The sequence below is a fragment of the Dendrobates tinctorius genome, unplaced genomic scaffold (assembly GCF_039654945.1).
Source record: "Dendrobates tinctorius isolate UK_male_01 unplaced genomic scaffold, ASM3965494v1 ptg000001l, whole genome shotgun sequence".
Lineage (NCBI taxonomy): Eukaryota > Metazoa > Chordata > Amphibia > Anura > Dendrobatidae > Dendrobates > Dendrobates tinctorius.
In genome coordinates, this window is record NW_027361669.1 from 20,455,580 (window position 1) to 20,475,501 (window position 19,922).

The following is a 19,922-nucleotide window of genomic DNA, read 5'->3' on the forward strand; positions in this document are numbered from 1 at the left end:
TATGTGAGTAAAACATCCATTGCAGTAACACATTCTGTGCCCGTAGTTTGGCCAGCATGAATTAGCTGACAGATGAAGCAAATAATGTAATTCTGTTGCTTATCATCTTAGTGGGAATTTTGGGAGGTATCCTTCAAGCACTGTTCTTATACATTTATATAGCGCCATTCCATGGCGCTTTACATGTGAAAAGGGGAAATATAGACAGGTACTGTAAACATATGTAAGACAAGGGACACACAAGTACAGGAGGAGAGAGGACCCTGCCCACGAGGGCTCACAGTCTACAGGGATGGGTAAGGATACACTAGGAGAGGGTAGAGCTGGTTGTGCGGTGGTTCAGTAGACTGAGGATCATTGCAGTCTGTAGGCTTGTTGGAACAGGTGGGTCTTTAAGTTCTTCTTGAAGGTTTCCGTTGTTGGTGAGAGTCTGATGTGTTAGGGTAGAGAGTTCCAGAGTATGGGGGAAGCGCGGGAGAATTCTTGTATGCGGATGTGGGAAGAAGAGATAAGGGGGGAGTAGAGAAGGAGATCTTGAGAGGATCGAAGGTTGCGTGCGGGTAGGTACCGGGAGACCATGTCACAGATGTATGGAGGAGACAGGTTGTGGATGGCTTTGCATATCATGGTTAGGGTTTTGAACTAGAGCCTCTGGGCAATATGAAGCAAGTGAAGGGCTTGGCCTAGGGGGGAGACTGGGGAATAGCGGGGAGACAGGTAGATTAGTCGGGCAGCAGAATGTAGGATGGACTGGAGTGGTTCTAAAGGGGAGGCTAGAGAGTAGGAGGTTGCAGTAGTCGAGGCGGGAGATGATAAGGGCGTGCAATAGTGTTTTTGTGGTTTCATGGTTGAGGAATGCGCGGATCTGCGAAATATTTTTTAGTTTGAGGCGGCAAAAGGAGGAAAGGGCTTAGATATGTGGGTTGAAAGAGAGGGCAGAGTCGAGGATCACCCCAAGGCACCGACCGTGCGGGACTGGGGAAAGCGAGCAACCATTGACATTGATGGATAGATCTGGTGGAGTGGTAGAATGAGATGGGGGAAAGATGATGAATTCTGTTTTGTCCATGTTCAGTTTGAGAAAGCGAGCAGAAAAGAAGGCTGAGATAGCAGACAGACATTGTGGGATTTTGGTCAGTAGGGAGGTGAGATCAGGTCTAGATAGGTAGATCTGCGTGTCATTGGCGTGGAACTGATACTGCAAACCGTGTGATTCTATGAGCTGTCCCAGGCCGAAGGTGTAGATGAAGAAGAGTAGGGGTCCTAGGACTGAGCCTTGAGGAACACCGACAGACAAGGGGCGAGCTGAAGAGGTGGTGTGTGAGAGGGAGACACTAAGGCTGTGTGCACACGATGCAGATTTGCAGCGGATCCGCTGCGGATTTTACAGAAACATTGCATATCCGCATTGTGATGTACAGTAGCCTTAAAATCAATAAAAAAAAACCCGCTGTGGAGACGCTGCTGATTTTTCCGCGCGGTTTTCCTGCGGTACAAAATCCGCAGCGTGTTACTTCTTTTGTGCGGTTTTCCATCTCCCCTGTCACCAAATCCGCAGGGAGGAAACCGCAGTGGAAATCCGCACAAAAACCGCAATAAAACCGCAGGAAAAATGGAAGAAATCCGTAGGAAAAATGCAGGTCATTTGACCTGCGGATTTCTTCCATTCTGCGCGGAAAAATCCGCAGGGCTAAAAAGTCCGTCTGCACTCGGCCTAAATGTTCGGTCTGTTAGGTATGATGAGATCCAGGATAGGGCCAAGTCTGTGATGCCAAGAGATGAGAGAATCTGTAGCAGGAGAGAATGGTACAGGGTGTCGAAGGCAGAAGACAGGTCCAGGAGAAGGAGGACATACTAGTGTCGCTTGCTGATGGTGGTTAGTAGGTCGTTAGTGACTTTAGTTAGGGCAGTTTCAGTTGAGTGATGCGGTCGGAAGCCAGATTATAACCGCTCAAAGAGAGAACAGGAGGAGAGGTGGGAGGACAGTTCAAGATATCCATGCTGTTCCAGTAGTTTTGAGGCGTATGGGAGAAGAGATATCGGGCGATAGTTAGACACAGAGGATGGGTCGAGGGAGGGTTTTTTGAGGATAGGTGTGATTGAGTCATGTTAGAAGGGTGAGGGAAAGACACCATTTGTAAGTGAAAGGTTGAAGAGGTGTGTTAGAGTTGAGATGAAGATTGTGGCAAAGTTAGGGATGAGGTGGGACGGGAGCGGGTCAAGCGCACAAGTGGTAAGGTGTGATCTTGACAGGAGGTTGGAGAGCCGGTATTCTGTCAAGGTGGAGAAGCTGGCTTTGGAAGAACAGGGCTGAGTGGCTAAGAGGGGCATTGGGGGCTGCGGGCCAAAGCTTTCTCTGATTATATCAATCTTCTGCTTAAAAAAGGAGGCAAAGTCTTCAGCAGAAATGACAGAAGAGGGAGGAGGTGCTGTGGGACGGAGTAGAGAATTCAAAGTGTTGAAGAGCTGTTTAGGGTTGTGAGACAGGGAGGATTTGAGAGATGCGAAGTAAGTTTGTTTTGTGGCAGAGAGCGTGGACTTGAAGTTGGCAAGGGACTGCTTGTATGCATTGAGGTGCTCGGTAGAATGGGTTCTCTTCCATATCCGCTCAGCGGCCCTGGAAACCTGTCTCAGTTCTTTGGTCAGGCTGGTCAGCTAGGGCTGCCTGTTGATTGTACGAGTTTTGCTCTGTGTGAGGGGGGCGGCCGAATTAAGTGTTGCTGTTATTGTGGTGTTATAAAAAGTGGCAGCAGCGTCTGTGTCATGAAGGGAAGCTATGTATGTAAGAGGGAGAAGGGACTCAGAGAGTGATTGTAAATTGAGGTGTTTGAGATTCCTGAGAGGGTGAGAGAGTTTGTGGAGTAGGGGTTGCGCAGTAGAAGAGGAGAGGGAAGAGAATGTCAGTAGCTTGTGGTCAGACAGGGGGAGGGGTGAGTTAGTGAGATTAGTGAGGGAACAGAGACAGGTGAAGATAAGGTCCAGCGTGTGACCACCTTTGTGAGTGGCCGCAGAGGACCATTGAGTGAGGCGAAGGGAAGCTGTGAGCGATAGAAGTTTAGAGGCAGCCGGGGTGGAAGCGTCAATGGGGATATTGAAATCGCCCATGATGATGGTGGGGATGTCAGCAGAGAGGAAATGGAGTAGCCAGGTGGTGAAGTGGTCAAGAAAAGTGGAGATGGCTAGTTCTGGGGGGCGGTAGATGACAGCCAATTGGAGGTTGGAGGGGGAATAGATGCGGACGGAGTGCACCTCGAACGAGGGAAGAGTAGCGGAGGGTGGGAGTGGAATTGAGGTAAAGGAGCAGATATCGGAGAGGAGCAAGCCAACTCCACCACGTTTGTTACTGGTGCGAGGGGTGTGAAAGAGATGGAATCCGCCATAGGAAAGTGCAGCTGGCGAGGCTGAGTCAGAGGGGGTGAACCAGGTTTCAGTGATGGCAAGGAAGGAGAGTTTGTTGGTGATAAAGAGGTCATGGATAAATGACAGCTTGTTGCAGACAGAGCGTGCGTTCCATAGAGATCGAGGTAAGGGGACCATGGGATTGGGGGCTGGATGAATAGGTATGAGGTTGTCATGGTTGCAAAAACGTGTAGAGGATCGTGGAAGGGTTTTAGAAATGAGTGTGGGGATGTGTTGAGGATGGCCAGGATTTGGGCATACGTCGCCAGCAATGTTCACTCTTCTTTTTTTGCTAATCTTCAACCTATACCTCCATTTTAAACACGGATGCGCCGATATATGACACGTGACATATATCTTTTATTGTATCCATCTGCAAAGCAATACTCAGAAGGTTGAGTTTTTCTATAGAGTAAAGAAAACCTTATGCTGACGTATTCTAGCTGAACGAGTGCCAAAAAAAGTGACCCTTGGCATACAGTTGGCGCCTAGGACCATATGTATAGTTTGAAGGTTCTCATAAAACAAAGTATGGAGCATAAATAATGCACCATTGTAAAAGTGCTCATATGTGTCACTGTGACTGTGCACACCAAGCATTCATCCTGGCAAGTTTGATGGTAATGGTAACGTTATAGGCTGGTTAGTAACTTGACCGCAGACTGCTTTATTTAGCAATTGCTTTACACAGCAACAGGAATAAAATAATAAAAGTCATTGGCTGCCACACCACTAACACCTTCCTTAGCTACCATATTTAAGACCTGGTGCCAAGTACTGCATAAAACATTTTCCGGGCTTGTAGCCATCACACGTGCCGCACTCTCCCTCAGGCTGGTATCACCTGTATATTACACGGGCTGGGAGTTCTGGTGATTTAAGAGTTTTCTAGGACTTTGATGGCCTGTGTGAGTCCTAAAAATAAGACTCGGTCAGAGGAGTTGAAACCATAACGTTACTTACATATAAGACACATATGCATGTTTTTCTCAATATCTGACATGAAATCAGAATAAACCTTTCCTGTTTTAGGTCAATTAAGATTACCATAATTATTAATATTTGTCAAATGCCAGAATAATGAGAAAAGAGAGAATGTTTTAAGGCATTTTCATTACTTGCTGCAAAGTCAAAAGTTTGCATACACTAAGATTACTATGCTTTTAAACAATTCTGGACTGCCCATATGATGATGTCATGTGCTTGGAAGATTCTGTTTTTGGCAACATCTGAATTTGAGACACACCTGTAGATGTATATTAATGCACACCTGAAACACACTGCTTCTTTGTGTAGCATCATGGGAAAGTCTAAAGAAATCAGCCAAGATATCAGGAAGAGAATTGTGGACTTGCACAAGTCTGGCTCATCTTTGGGTACAATTTCAAAATACCTGAAGGTGCCTCGGTCATCTATGCAAACAATTATATGCAAGTACAAACAAGATGGGAATGGCCAGCTATCATACCGCTCAGGAAGGGGACGGGTTCTGTGTCCCAGAGGTGAATGTGCTTTGTTCCAACATGTGCATATCAACCCAAGGACAAAAGCAAAAGAACTTGTGAAGATGAAGCTGGTAAGATTGTGACAATATCCACAGTGAAACGAGTACTGTATCAACATGGGCTGAAAGGCCACTCTGCCAGAAGAAGCCATTACTCCAAAAGAAGCATAAAAAAGCCAGATTAATGTTTGCAAGTTCACACAGGAAGGCAGACATTAATTTTGCAAGACAAGTCCTGTGGTCCGATGAAACTAAAATTGAACTTTTTGAGCATAATGATCATTGTTACATATAGAGGAAAAAAGGAAAATCTTGGAAACCTAAGAAAACCATTCCAACTATGAAACACGGGGGGTGGGAGCATCATGTTGTGGGGTTGTTTTGCTGCTGGAAGGACTGGTGCACTTAACAAAATAGATGGCATCATGAGAAAAGAAGATTATGTGGCAATACTGAAGCAACATCTCAAGACATCAGCGAGGAAGTTAAAGCTTGGGCAGAAATGAGTCTTCCAAATGGACATTGACCTAAAGCATACTGCCAAAATGGTAACACACTGTCTTAAGGAAAACAAAGTCAATGTTTTGGAGTGGCCATCACAAAGCCCTGATCTCAGTCCTATTGAAAATTTATGGGCAAAGCTGAAAGGCCGGTGCGAGCAAGGCGACCTACAAACCTGGATCAGATACACCAGTTTTGTAAGGAGGAATGGGCCCAAATTCCGACCAACTATTGTGAGAAGCTTGTGGAAGGAGATCCCAAACGTTTGAACCAAGTCATTCAGTTTAAGGGCAATGGTACCAAATACTAATGAAATGGATGTAAACTTCTGACTTTGCAGTAAGTAATAAAAATGCTTTAACACATTCTCTCTGTCTCATTATTCTGGCATTTGGCAAATATTAATAATTATGGTAATCCTAATTGACCTAAAATGGGAAAGGTTTATTCTGATTTCATGTCAGATATTGTGAAAAACATGCATATGTGTCTTTTTATATCTTGTATGTAAACTTCTGATTTCAACTCTGTGTATATGTGATGTCAAAGTGAAACGTGAAGAGCACACTGACCAATATAATTCAACAGGGCTGTTCAGATGTGAAAAGACGCAGCATCCTCTAGTGTCAAATATGACAGGTATAGCCTCGTCTATCAGGTCCTTATTCAATTGGAAGGATTCTGCTCATTGCTCAGCAACGTGAAACTGTTTTGCATTTGCCATCATCCCGTTTCCGAAAATATGATTTTCCTATCTATTGGATCGATGCAGTTCATGCAAAATGCCCTTCTTAATTTCTAGTAAGCACTGCAGGCAAAGAAATCCCAGATCATTACGTTTTTCAAAGTCTTGTCTTGGTCGTAAATCTGCTCCACATTCCTGAAGCAGAACCTCGCATCTGTTAGCCATTAGAAGTTTCCTTAGTCACCTAATTTCAAATATTAATAATAATCTTTATTTTTATTTTTCAAAGGAGAGAGTCAGCGGTATAGAGTTAGTGCAAGCGTTGTTTAACATCTCTCTCTAAGGATTTTATTTTTCTCTATGACGCATGGATAGGATACTTAATTTTTATGTATTCTTTTGTTTTAAAAATGTAACAAAATGTATTGAATATGAAAAATTATTATCATTGTTTATTTTTTATTGTTTTATTTTTTTATATACCATACATTTTATAGCATTTGTTATATATATTCAGAACATACCCTTTTTTGTGTTGTTTTTTTAAAATTACATTTAACATTATCTGGTGAATATGCAGTAGTTGTTTTTGTTTATTGGGCATTCTTTTTGTATTTAGATACCTCAGTTACTGACAAAAACTGCTGACTACAGTGACACAAGTCACTGACGGAGCTGATCTGGCTCTGTGATGGAGAATTCCCAGAGAACCCTTTCCTCCTTACCTAATTGATGTCCTCTGATCTGATTTTCAGTTGTGGAAATAATAAATCATCTGCAATTTTTTGTACTATTCTGGTATATTTGCTTATATACATATTAAGAAAAAGACAAAATATCTTAAGAAAAAGCGTGAGCAAATCTTATTTTTCCAACCTTACGTTGAATGTGTCAGTTTAGTGACTAGTTAGATATACTCCTTCCTGGACTTTCGAATGATTCATTCTTCAGTATGTTATAAAGATAAAATAACTATGATACAGCGCTGTATGGCTTCTTCAAGCGATGTAAACTGACACTGTTTATGTCTGGTTGGTGTCCAAGAGAGATGTTAGTGTGGGCACATTAAAAGGTATCTGTCAGCAGATATTTATTACTTTGTTTCAGAGCACCATAACTTAGGGAAAGAGACTCTGATTCCAGCGATGTACAGTGGGTACGGAAAGTATTCAGACCCCTTTCAATTTTTCACTCTTTGTTTCATTGCAGCCTTTTGGTAAATTTAAAAAAGTTCATGTTTTTTCTCATTAATGTACACTGTGCACCCCATCTTAACTGAAAAAAACAGAAATGTAGACATTTTTGCAAATTTGTTAAAAAAGAAAAACTGAAATATCACATGGTCACAAGTATTCAGACCCTTTGCTCAGACACATATTTAAGTCACATGCCGTCCATTTCCTTGTGATCTTCCTTGAGATGGTTCTACTCCTTCATTGGAGTACAGCTATGTTTAATTAAACTGACAGGACTTGATTTGTAAAGACACACACCTGTCTAGATAAGACCTCACAGCTCACAGTGCATGTCAGACCAAATGAGAATCATGAGGTCAAAGGAACTGGCCAAGAAGCTCAGAGACAGAATTGTGGCAAGGCACAAATCTGGCCCAGGCTACAAAATAATTTCTGCAGTATTCAAGGTTCGTAAGAGCATAGTGGCCTCTATAATCCTTAAATGGAAGAAGTTTGGGACCACCAGAAGTCTTCCTAGACCTGGCCATCCAGCCAAACTGAGCAATCGTGGGAGAAGAGCCTTGATGAGAGAGGTATAGAAGAACCCCAAGATCACTGTGGTGGAGCTCCACAGATGCAGTAGGGAGATGGGAGAAAGTTCCACAAAGTCGACTATCACTGCAGCCCTCCACCAGTCGAGCCTTTATGGCAGAGTGGCCCGATGGAAGCCTCTCCTTAGTCCCAGACATATGAAAGCCTGCATAGAATTTGCTAAAAAAACACATGAAGGACTACCAGACTATGAGAAATAAGATTCTCTGGTCTGATGAGACACTTTTTGGTGATAATTCTAAGTGGTAAGTGTGGAGAAAACCAGGCACTGCTCAACACCTGCCCAATACAATCCCAACAGTGAAACGTGGTGGCAGCATCATGCTATGGGGGTGTTTTTCAGCTGCAGGGACAGGATGACTGGTTGCAATTGAAGGAAACATGAATGTGGTCAAGTACAGAGATATCCTGGATGAAAACCTCTTCCAGAGTGCTCTGGACCTCAGACTTGGCCGAAGGTTCACCTTCCAACAAGACAATGACCATAAGCACACAGCTAAAATAACAAAGTAGTGGCTTCAGAACAACTCTGTGACCATTCTTGATGACCCAGCCAGAGCCCTGACCTAAACCCAAATGAGCATCTCTGGAGAGACCTGAAAATGACTGTCCACCAATGTTCACCATCCAACCTGACGGAACTGGAGACGATCTGGTGTATATTAATGAGAAAAAAATAAACTTTTTGAAAATGGCTGCAATGAAACAAAGAGTGAAAAATGTAAAGGGGTCTGAATACTTTCCGTACACACTGTATCACTTAGTTTACTGGGCGTAGCAGTTGTGATGAGACTTTTCTCTGTTGTAGATGTAGCAGTGCTCAGAAAGCTAAACCCCTGCTTACACTACATCTTTCTGTGTACTTTGTCTGTTACCAGTAAACTGCTAATCATTGCTGGAGCAGGATGCAGGGGGGCATAGCAATGATAAAACACCTTATCTCTTGCTGATAAAACGCTTAGTGTGCTTTCACATTGCACTTTTCTGCACACTCCTGGGTCCTGTCCGGGCTTGCGCCTCTACCCCCCCCCCCCCCCCCCCCCGCCAAATGGGATTTGGACGTATGCGCTGATGGAACAATATACCATAATATTGCTGGCAGAACGAATGTGCGCTCTCTCGTGCATCACTTTGGCTGTATATGCCTACTTTTTATCAGATTATTATTATTTGTTTATATGGCACCATTGAATCCATAGTGCTGTACATGAGAAGGGGTGACATTAAAATACAGATATAACGTACAGTAAGGGTGTGTGCACACGCTGCGGATTCTGATGCGGTTCCGCAGCAGTTTTTGCTGTGGTGTACAGTACCATTATACCCTATGGGAATAAAAAACTGCAGTGCAGACGGTGCAGATTTTTCTGCGCGGTTTTCCTGCGGTTTTGAAACTGCAGAAAGAATTGACATGTCAATTCTTTCTGCGGATTCCGCTGCGGTTTGCCATCTCCTCCATTGTAGAAATGATAAACCGCAGGGCAAAACCGCAGAGCAATCCGCAGGTAAAACCACAGGTCTTTTGACCTGCAGATTTACCTGCAGATTCTACAAAATCCGCGCGGCCAAATTCGCAGGGCATTCCGCAGCGTGTGCACATACCCTTAACAAGCTAACAATAACAGACTGATACAGAGGGGAGAGGACCCGGCCCTTGCGGGCTTACATTCTACAGGATGGTGGGGAAGGAGACGATCAGAGTTGCAGTAGCTCCATTGGGTCGAGGAGGCAGCGGGGTCATTGCAGGCTGTAGGCTTTCCTAAAGAGGTGGGTTTTCAGGTTCTGTCTGAAGGATCCGAATGTAGTTGATAGTCGGACATGTTGGGGCACAGAATTCCAGAGGATGGGGGATATTCGGGAGAAGTCTTAGAGGCGGTTGTGTGAGGAGCGAATAAGTGTGGAGGAGAGAAGGAGGTCTTGGGAGGGCCGGAGATTACGTGAGGGAAGGTATCGGGAGATTAGTTTGGAGAAATACGGAGGAGACAGGTTATGGACGGATAGCACATAGACAGCACGCTGACCCAAACCATTCAACAGTGCTGTTCAGATGAATGATTTTTCTCTTCTTCCAACTATGAGAAAAATGGTTACAGCACTCACTACTTTCTTGCAATCTTGGATGAGACCCACACATTCCAGTCTACGGGCGCGTAAGTAAAATTGGATCCCACACAAAATATCTGAGGGCCATCTGATTATTACTGATACATTTGCTATAGACCTAGGGCATGTTTTAAAGGAGATGTATGAAAAGTGATCTCACATGGCCGTCATATGGACGTAAAAATGGACACACGAATGGAACACAGATGAAAGTCATGTGAAAATTAGATGAAAATCCTCCGAGTTTTCAGAATGAACCACAGATGATTTTTTCCTATGCTCGTCTGCAGGGCCCTTAATCATATGCTGCGCTCTACACTAAGGGCCACTTTGCACACATGGGATTTTCACCCCTGTGTTATAATTCTGACAAGCCGACACCTTTCCTTCTCACTGTTGGCCAGTCTGCAATATTTTTAGCCTAAAGGCACGAGATATGACAGATATTAAACTATTGAGTGACAGCTGTAGTCCTCAGGATTGCATTTAGCGCGATGTCTATCTTGAGGGAGCAGCTATCCTTTACACCGGAATGCATTCACTGTACACCCCAGCCTTAGGTTGTGTTCACACTTGGCAGCGTCTGTGCAGTTTTTGGCTCAATCACAATGCGGCCCCAACGTGTGAATGATATCAGTGATTGAAACCATTCATCCTTCTCGTCTCCATCTGGGAAACGTTTGCATTGTTTCTAGTGTTTCACAACGCTGCCTCCGTGCTGGTGGACTAGATCAAGGCAAGTGAGCCACATCTGGATGCAAACAATCAATATCGCCATTCGCTGACAGCAATCCGTGCTGGATGGTGGAGGGTGATTAATCACAAAGCATACTAGGATAACTTATTATCATATGCTGGTTCAGTTTCTGATTTGCAGAAGGATAAAATAATAAGAACTGGAGCGCTCGTGTTCCTGCCGTCCGAGGTTTGGGTGACTGTTGGAGATAACAGCAGACCATGGCTCGAGTCTTAGGCAGTGTGGCGTGGGATGGAGAGCAGCCATAAAGGCGTATTAGAGCGTTGTTGGCCACAGTGACAGATGGATACTTACTTTGTGGAACTAAGCTCGCTACTATTTACCTTCCGGGCGTTTCAGTAGGATCTACTGGATTACAACATACTGTATTGTATAATAATCCGAGCAGTGAGTATAGTTTATTGAGCCTGGCACTCTTGGTTGATGTCCGGAAGCTATTTACTTTAAATGTAGCCGGTAAACGGATTTTTTACACATCTAGACACATTCAAGTGAATGGGTCTGTGCACGTCAGTGTGTTTCCATGAACTGTGTGTCCGTGGGCAAAATATGCTGACATGTCTGTTTTTTAACAGCAGCACGGGCCGCAAAGCGTCCTGAACACTGATGACACACGGATGAAATCTGCGTGTCACATATCGGCGCCTGAGAATCTGTGATACTGTTATCGCTGTTCCCTGGCATTGGATGCTGAAGACAGCTCTCATCTTTCTCTCCTGCTCGCGCTGTGATCAGCATTGGCAAGGGAGAATGTTGAGAGTTAGGCCGGGATCACACTTGCCATTTAAACGGCCGAGTTTCGCATGGTAATACACGGCGCTGCCGCCGGGACTCAGGAGCGGGGCGTGCAGCTCCATGTATTGCTATGCGGCCGCATGCCCCGCTCCTGAGTCTCGGCGGCAGCGCCGTGTATTACCATGCGAAACTCGGCCATTTAAATGGCAAGTGTGATCCCGGCCTTATACTCAACTTATAACAGCGAGAGTAGGTCGTGGCTCATGGTACTACTACTCCCATGTTCCACCATAACGAAAACACATGAAATTTTATTTTTTTAAAAATTCAACTACCTTAATAGACTGATTGTATATATAACTAAATATTTTAACTAACACCACCTAAGGCTACCTTCAGACTTCAGTTTTTAAGCATCAAGCGCGATGCCGCGAGAAATGTAAAAGCCGGATCCGGCTTTTCCCCCATAGACGAGCATTATCGCCGCATTGCGCCTGATGGCCAAGCGGCGTGTCCGGCTTTTGCCGGATACGCCAAAAATGCCTGTCCGGCGTCTGCAAAAAACGTTCCCTGCAACGTTTTTTGACAGCGCCGGACCGCTTTTTTCCACTGCGCATGCCCGAAGACTCTCTCACCCTCTCCCTCACCTGCACCGTCTCCGGCCTCAGCAGATTATCCGGCGGGCTGCGGCTTCTACCGGATCAGGTTTGACAACTTTTCGCCGCAGCCCGCCGGATTTAAAAATCTGAAGTCTGAAAGTAGCCTAAGATAGGTCGCAAAAGCAATATACTGTCACTGACCCAACAGGAAAGTTTAGCACAATGTACCCTGTCCACTATATAAAAACAGTAATTTTATTTCAGCATATAAAAATCCTGTTGGAATGAGATCAACACACAATTTACAAAACCTATCACCACCCAAAGAAAAAGGAGGAAGACTAAGTGGACAATGAGGATTTTTTTTATTTAAAAAAAGACAATGCTATTTCAAAAATAGGACACTATGAGTTCAAAAATGGCTCACTTATTTATTGCACATATCAATTTTAAACATGCCCATAAAGACTGACCCTCAATCAGAGGTATTCTTCGCCAAGTAGTTATCCCGTAAACTGGGCCATATAAGATACTAATTGGCCAAGAGTTCCACTACCTGGAAAGATTACTAGTCTAAAGCTTTCCCTCAAAATAATGGGCTTTTGCAATAAACTGCACATGAAATAAATAAACCCAAAGTATAAAGCCACTCAGTCAATAAATATCTAAGCATGCTAAATTTTGTTTTGATCTCATTCCAACAGGATTTTTATATGCTGAAATAAAATTACTGTTTTTATATAGTGGAGAGGGTACATTGTGCTAAACTTTCCTGTTGGGTCAGTGTATATTGCTTTTGTGACCTATCTTAGGTGGTGTTAGTTAAAATATTTGGTTATATATACATTCAGTCTATTAAGGTAGTTGAATTTTTAAAAAAATAACATTTCATGGGTTTTTGTTATGGTGGAGCAACTACGTATACCCATTTGTTAGCTAATTGATTCAGGTGTCCTTACTACTACTCCCATCAGCCTACACTTGCTGCCGCTTATGACAGGGCTAGCAGGCGGTGGCAGATGGGAGTATTCATCAGCCGCTGTCTGTGCTATAAATAAATACAATTAAAAATAAAATGAGGTGGGTTCCCCTGTGTTTTTGATAACCAGCCAGGCAAAACTGGCTGCAACCCTCAGCTGTCAGCTTTACCAAGGCTAGTTATCAAAAATAGAGGGGTCCCCACGCTGTATTATTTTATTTAAATAAATAATTTTAAAAAATGACATCGAGTCCCCTCCATTTTTGACAACCAGCCTTGCTAAAGCTGACAGCTGGGGGCTGGCATTCTTAGGTTGGTATGGAGCCATTGATATTGGTCCCCAGCCAAAAAATAAAAGCCCCCAATCTCCCAAAAAAGGCATGTCGATTAGATGCACCAATTTGGGGGCTTTGCCCAGCTCTTGGCCTGGGGCGGTGGCATGTGGGGTTCATATCTGTGGGGTTGATGTCAACATTGTTTGGATTGTTTGTTTGGATATATATATAGTAGGTTTGCCCCCATACCTCAGGTAAGCTAGGTTTTATCACGTAACTCAGGAGGCAGGTGCCACTTCCGCCCTTATTTATATATGTATGCTTGTTTTGCAACCTCAAAAGTGGACTATTTCTTAGTTTTGAATGGATTCATTTATGTCTTGTTTGTCATTTTTTTTACTATCCATATCATCTGCTTTTCATACATGCTAGAAAAGGAATCTCAATCGGAAATGTTCCTTCCCTAAGCATCTCCCAGCAGCTGGTCCATTTAAAACAGATATCTCATGGTTGGCTTCCATTGTTTTCACTGACACTGATACTTGATCGGGTGAGTTTGGCCCATAGATCAATCCAGAGTAGGACATGATTCCAATTATTTCATATGGTTCCGATCTTCCTCCATTTTATGCCCTGTCTCAGTTTTTTCCATGAATGTCGCTGTCAATTTTCTTCTTTACAAAAAAAACAGATCATTCTTTTCCTGCTGCCGGAGTGATTATGAATGGCACAACCCCTTCTGTGTCTGCAGCAATCTCTGATTTAGAAATTGCCACAATGAGCATTTCCTGCGCCGTTTATGCAGATTGCAGCATTTCCTTGCCAATTAGCTAACTGAGATTGTTTTATGCATTTTTATGACGTTTTTCAGCTGTACTTTTTGGCTTTTTTTAATGTCATGTTTTAAATAAAACTATTTGTTTTGGAAGTTCGGCTACTCTCCAGTGACGATCTGTTGGTGAGTCTTTGATATTGCAGTTTCTCTTAGGTAAATTAGGTGACTTGTGATTTTTTCATTGCCTTTTTGTGCACGTTTTTCACCTGCTGATTCTCTGCATCTAATGCAAATCTATGAGGGAAGTCTGTACATAAGACTCAGCATACTCGCAAGAGACATTGACATGGTACAGATGTGAACCACGCACCATCAGTTTACACTGGGGACAGAGATCACGATAAACGCTAAGGCGCTGAGTTCTTTCTCTCTACAGCAGACATGTTCTCTGGAGCACGATGATTTTGAAATCACTGGTAGCTCTGGTAGTTACATAGTTATGTAGGATGAATAAAGACCTAGATCCATCAAGTTCAACCTTTCTCCACCATTTGTACATTTCGTCACTAATCTAGCTATAACCCGCAAACGTCCAGCCATTTTTTAAAATTCTGTTATAGTGTCTGCCATTACTACCTCTTGTGGCCGGCATTCCACAGTCTGACTGCTCTAACTGTGAAGAACCCTTTAATGTTTAGCTGCTGAAGTCGCCTTTCTTCCACCCGTAATGAGTGCCCTCTGGTCCTTGGAAGGAATAAGACATGTGCCAGTCCTTTGTACTGACCACACATATATTTATAAATGAGATCTCCTCTGAGGTGTCTTTTTTCCAAGCAAAACAAGTCCAACTTTTCCAACCTCTCATCATGAGACACCTTCCATCCCTTGTAATAATCTAGTTGCCTGTTGTTGAACTGACTCTAACTTCTGAATATCCTTTTCAAAATGTGGAGCCCAAAACTGGATCCCTTATACTAGATGTGGCCTCACAGGCGATTTATACAGGGGTAATAATATATTGGGATCGTGGGATTTTATCTCTCTTTTTATACATCCTAAAATCTTGCTTGCTTTTGCAGCTGCTGCCTGACATTGAGCTTACGTAACCACACATTACTTGTTGGAGTGAAAAAGAGGAGTAGATCTCTGTTCGGACCCAGATTGGTCATCTATCCAGTACTTTTTCAGCTACAGTAGGTGATGGCTTGGGCCTTGGCATGCATAAGTGACAGGGACAACCAGGCCTCAGTAAAAAACCCCAGTGGGGTACAACATCTATTTTTTATTGCATAGAGCTGAAGACTAACATTCAGCATAGAAAAGGATTGTGCATCGCTTTACTTGAAAACTGCAAAAATAAAAACTTTTATTTAATTAAATATCTTGCGCCATTTTGATGAATTTGTTACAGCAAAAACACAAAGATAGACAGAAAAATGACTTAAAGAGAGTGCACCCAGGCTTTCCTGCCCTCGTGATGTGAGGACAGCCCCATCACAGTCACACCGTGTATGAACTGCATCCACAAGGGGCTTCTAGATTGCACCTACTTTATTAATGGGGCCTGACGTGTCTCGTGGGTGGTTTGGTTTGTTTCAGTCTCTTGGTAAATGAGTAATGAACCCATTTCCGATTGTGGCGACATCTCTTCCTCTTTACTTTAGGGAAGTAGTAAAAGTAGAGAAACGTTAAGTGTTCCCCTCCCCAACAACGCCGCAGCTGCAGATGATATGAGGAGTCACTGCAGTATAACCAGATCTCCCAAAAAACACTCGGGGCCTCACTGATCAGCCACCAATCACAAGGCTGCTTTAATTTTGCCTACGATGAAGACCATTGATCTGTTCAGGACAGTTGAGGTGGGTGAGGCCCATGTGCTATCTGATCTCTATACTGCTTCTGTGTTCTCACAGCAGGGAAAAAAATAGATTTTGGGACACAATGTAGAAAAGGCTGTTCAATGTATTTTTCTCATTCAGTGAGTGGATGACATTACAACAGTGACATCTCCAGGCTGTATGGAGGTACTACACCTCACCCAACTATTGATTTTGTTACAAAAGAATGATTTCACACTTACTGGTGATATTGATCAATTACAGAATATATATATAGTGTGTTTTTGTATAATCCAAGTCTACCTCTATAACCATCACAACGTAAAAGTATCACCTACTCTAAGAACATACGACAAGTGGTAACACTGCTACACAATCTGATACCAAGAATATTCTAGTAAACATGCATCTTGTCTGGAAATGTATTTTAACATATTGGTGATGCTGAAGCTCCTTTGTTTTTGCAATTTTAGCCCAATATTTGAAGCACTGGAGCGACATAAGAGGCAAGAGGAGCTTCAGGTTTTGCTTCATACCTTTCACACTTCATGATGTAAATGCAGAGCACAATGATGAAACATGTCCCATTAATTAGGATCGGAATGTTTGGCCTGGAAATCAGACCAAAGTAGGAAATAAATTTGTTTTTTGTGGGATTTTTTTTTCAGACCACCGGTAGGAAAGCACCCATAGACTATCATGTGTTGGAGTGTTGTCCTTATAAAGAACAGATAATAAATGGATGAGAAAAATGGCTGAGGGCGTGAGCCCTTCACTACTGAGAACTGCTTGCGGGGTCCTCGCGCATGAGCTCTGTATATATGCCCACTTGTATAGTGACAGTGTGGGAAACCATTAGATCCTATTTTTGAGCTTATTTGCCATTTTGTTTTGCAGTGGGATATAGTCTGTGACAACGACTGGAAGGGACCGCTGACCACGTCCTTGTTTTTTGCTGGTGTTCTTATGGGGTCATTCGTTTCTGGACAGCTCTCAGACAGGTAATGTGGCTACACCCTCCCCTTCACTAATCATGAGTGAATGGAGGCCGGGGTAGAAGTGGCATTGTATCTACAGGTCCTCTTACAGCGCTGTGCATCGTGAGTGTGCAGACTGTATGACGATGGATGGTTGTTAGTAGGATCATTCGTCATCTTACTGCATTCTAGCATCACATTCCTGCTTACAATCACTGATTATTAGGTAATCATCCAACAGACAAGCATTTGCTGAGTAGTGTGTACATGACACATAAATGTCTATGGGGTGTACTGGAACAAGACATACACTTCTCAGGGCCAGGGATACTGCAGGGATAGATATTACACAATACGCTGATCTGCCCAATGCCCTTTTTCTCCGTAAAGTGGTCGCCTGTCAGGGTTTGGGACAAAAGTCTGCAGTCAGTGTCTGTGATTGCAGGCTGTCGAATCGTGACAGCGTGTGATCGCATGCTGACTAGACAGTGAGAAAAATGGAAGAGTATAGTCATCATGTGACCGCAAGTATGCCAATCACCTGACCGCCCGCTCTCATCTGAATAACAGAGAATCGTGACAGCATGCACACTGCATAGTCGCAAATCTGCAGTCAACAGTCAAGAGAGAAAAAAAGGGAGAAATTCCCAGCTTCCAAAAGATCCATAATTTATTGTGAAAAAACAAAGTTGACAGAGTTCACATGAAAATCAAAGCAACGCGTTTCGAACACTAGACCTGTGTTCTTTTTCAAAAAGCTGGTTGGATCTTTTCTTTTTCCTCCGTAGTCAACAGTGACTGCAGACTTTTGTTCCAAGCCTTGCAGACATTATAGGAGTTGTCTCCTGTCTTTTAATAGGTAAAATTGCAAAGTGCTTGTAAGAACAAGAAACTTTGCAATTTACTTTCTTATTCAAAAATTAAATGTTATTGCTTAGGTAATCTGCCTCCGCTGCTGAGTGCTCACAAGCTCTTTCCAATAGAACCTGCAAGCAATGCTTTGAAGCTTGTCCGATCACTGGGTGCAGTATTCAGTATTGACCCTGGCCTTCTTCAGTACAAATGACAGCCTTGGAGAGCACACAACCCATGCCAGGACATGAGAGCGACCTTTTATGGCGAGGGTCACACAACCCATTTTTTTCTGATCCGAGGAAATTGGGCCAATTATCCTAATCACACTTTGTTCAAATTCAGATCAGAGTTTGCTCACAGTGTGATCTGATTTTCTCAGATGTGGGGGAAAACATGTCTCCATTTTGTCAGGCCATGAATCAGGCTGCACCCAAAGGTCATCTGAGTGTGATCCGATTTTTTTCCATGGACCTATAGACATGAAAGCCTGAGTGCAATCCGATAATCGGATGCAACTTGTCCATGCTGCGATTTTTTTTTTTTTTTTTCCTTGTATGACCTGCATCTAAGAAAGATAACGGACATGTGCACGGCCCCATAGTATAAAATGGGGATGATTGCTATCCGTCAATTCGTAAGTGAAAAATAGATGTCTACATTTATTTTACTCACTTATATAACGCCACTAATTTCACAGCACTTTACATGCATTATCATCACTGTCTCCATTGGGGCTCACAATCTACAAGGTGGGCCATTTATATGGATACACCTAAATAAAATGGGAATGGTCGGTGATATCAACTTCCTGTTTGTGGCACAATAGTATATGGGAGGGGGGAAACTTTTCAAGATGGGTGGTGACCATGGTGGCTATTTTGAAGTCAGCCATTTTGGATCCAACTTTATAAATGGCCAGCCCAGGTGTATCCATATAAATGGCTCACCCTGTAGATTCCCTATCAGTAATTCATTAGAGTGTGGGAGGAAACTGGAATGCCCAGAGAAAACCCACGCAAACACGAGGAGAACATACAAACTCTTTGCAGATGTTGTCCTTGGTGGGATTTGAACCCTGGACCCCAGCGCTGCAGTGCTGTTTTCAGCCCCGCTTCGGCTGCTCCGGCACCATGTAGCGATTTGTGGAAGCCTCCGGATAACCGTGTGTTCCAGAAGTCACTTATCTTAATACATGTCTATGGAACTGAAGCTACATGGCATCCTTCTGAATTCCCATAGACGTACATTGCAAGATTTAAAAAAAGTGATCTCCGTTTCACACAGCAACCACTGTGAGATTTGGCAGGACACAACTGTAATTACATGGTGCCGGAGCGGAGATGGAAACGGGTGAAGACGACTACTGGTGAGTATGTGACTACATGCATTACATTCACATCTCTGCTCCCTAAACAAAGGCTGGAGTGGGGCTCTAAAACCGCTTTCACAAAATAGGCCCTTGAACTAATGGGAGGCTTCTGACGGCGGTGCATATACTGACATAGTGCGCACCGTGCAGACACAGTGTGCACACATAAGTGTGCCAAGAGCGATGTAGAAACTGACCCCTTGTGAACAGAACAGCTCAATACCATGTATTTCTCATATAATACTCTATATTTAAGATACAATATGATATATTTCCAAAACACCAGTTCCCTATGAGCCTTTGTATGAAATGTGCCACAGGGTATAGATAATAAGTACGTGTAAATGGCGTATTTCACCGTTGGGAATGTCTGGGTGGTTCTCCTTCCTCATTTCTCAGATTACTGATTAGCAGGGGCAGAGCCATTACGTTATAGCGGCGTTCGATACAGAAACGGCCACCTAGTGATCACCACAAATAATGTGGATTGTGGTTATAGATCAGTAGGATGTGGGCCATTTGTGCTACGGACCACGACTTTATCCTCAGCAGTGTTCCCCAGTCTCATATGAGGTCCGCATTTATTCATATACTTACTTCTAGTTCAGCTTTATTTGAGATTGAAAAGCCTGGGGCCCAGTACTGCCAAGTGTAGTCAACTGCAGAGGCAATTAATCAGCTTTCCAAAACTCCATGTGCTGTTGTTTCTTTGAAGAGGTTTTCCCACAAAGTACATTTTAAGCAAAAGATCTGAGAATTAAAATAAGTTCCACAATTGGATGTG

General features: G+C 43.3%; 1 protein-coding gene across 2 annotated transcripts in view; it reads left to right on the plus strand.

Moving 5' to 3' along the window:
* The window catches only part of LOC141085171 (solute carrier family 22 member 4-like), a 121,412-nt gene that overhangs the window by 31,093 nt on the left and 70,397 nt on the right, over positions 1-19,922 (plus strand). For both annotated transcript variants that reach the window (XM_073570412.1, XM_073570497.1), the window contains exon 2: positions 16,835-16,938. In XM_073570412.1, coding sequence (XP_073426513.1) covers positions 16,835-16,938 — 104 coding nt within the window. The remainder of the gene's footprint in view (positions 1-16,834; positions 16,939-19,922) is intronic.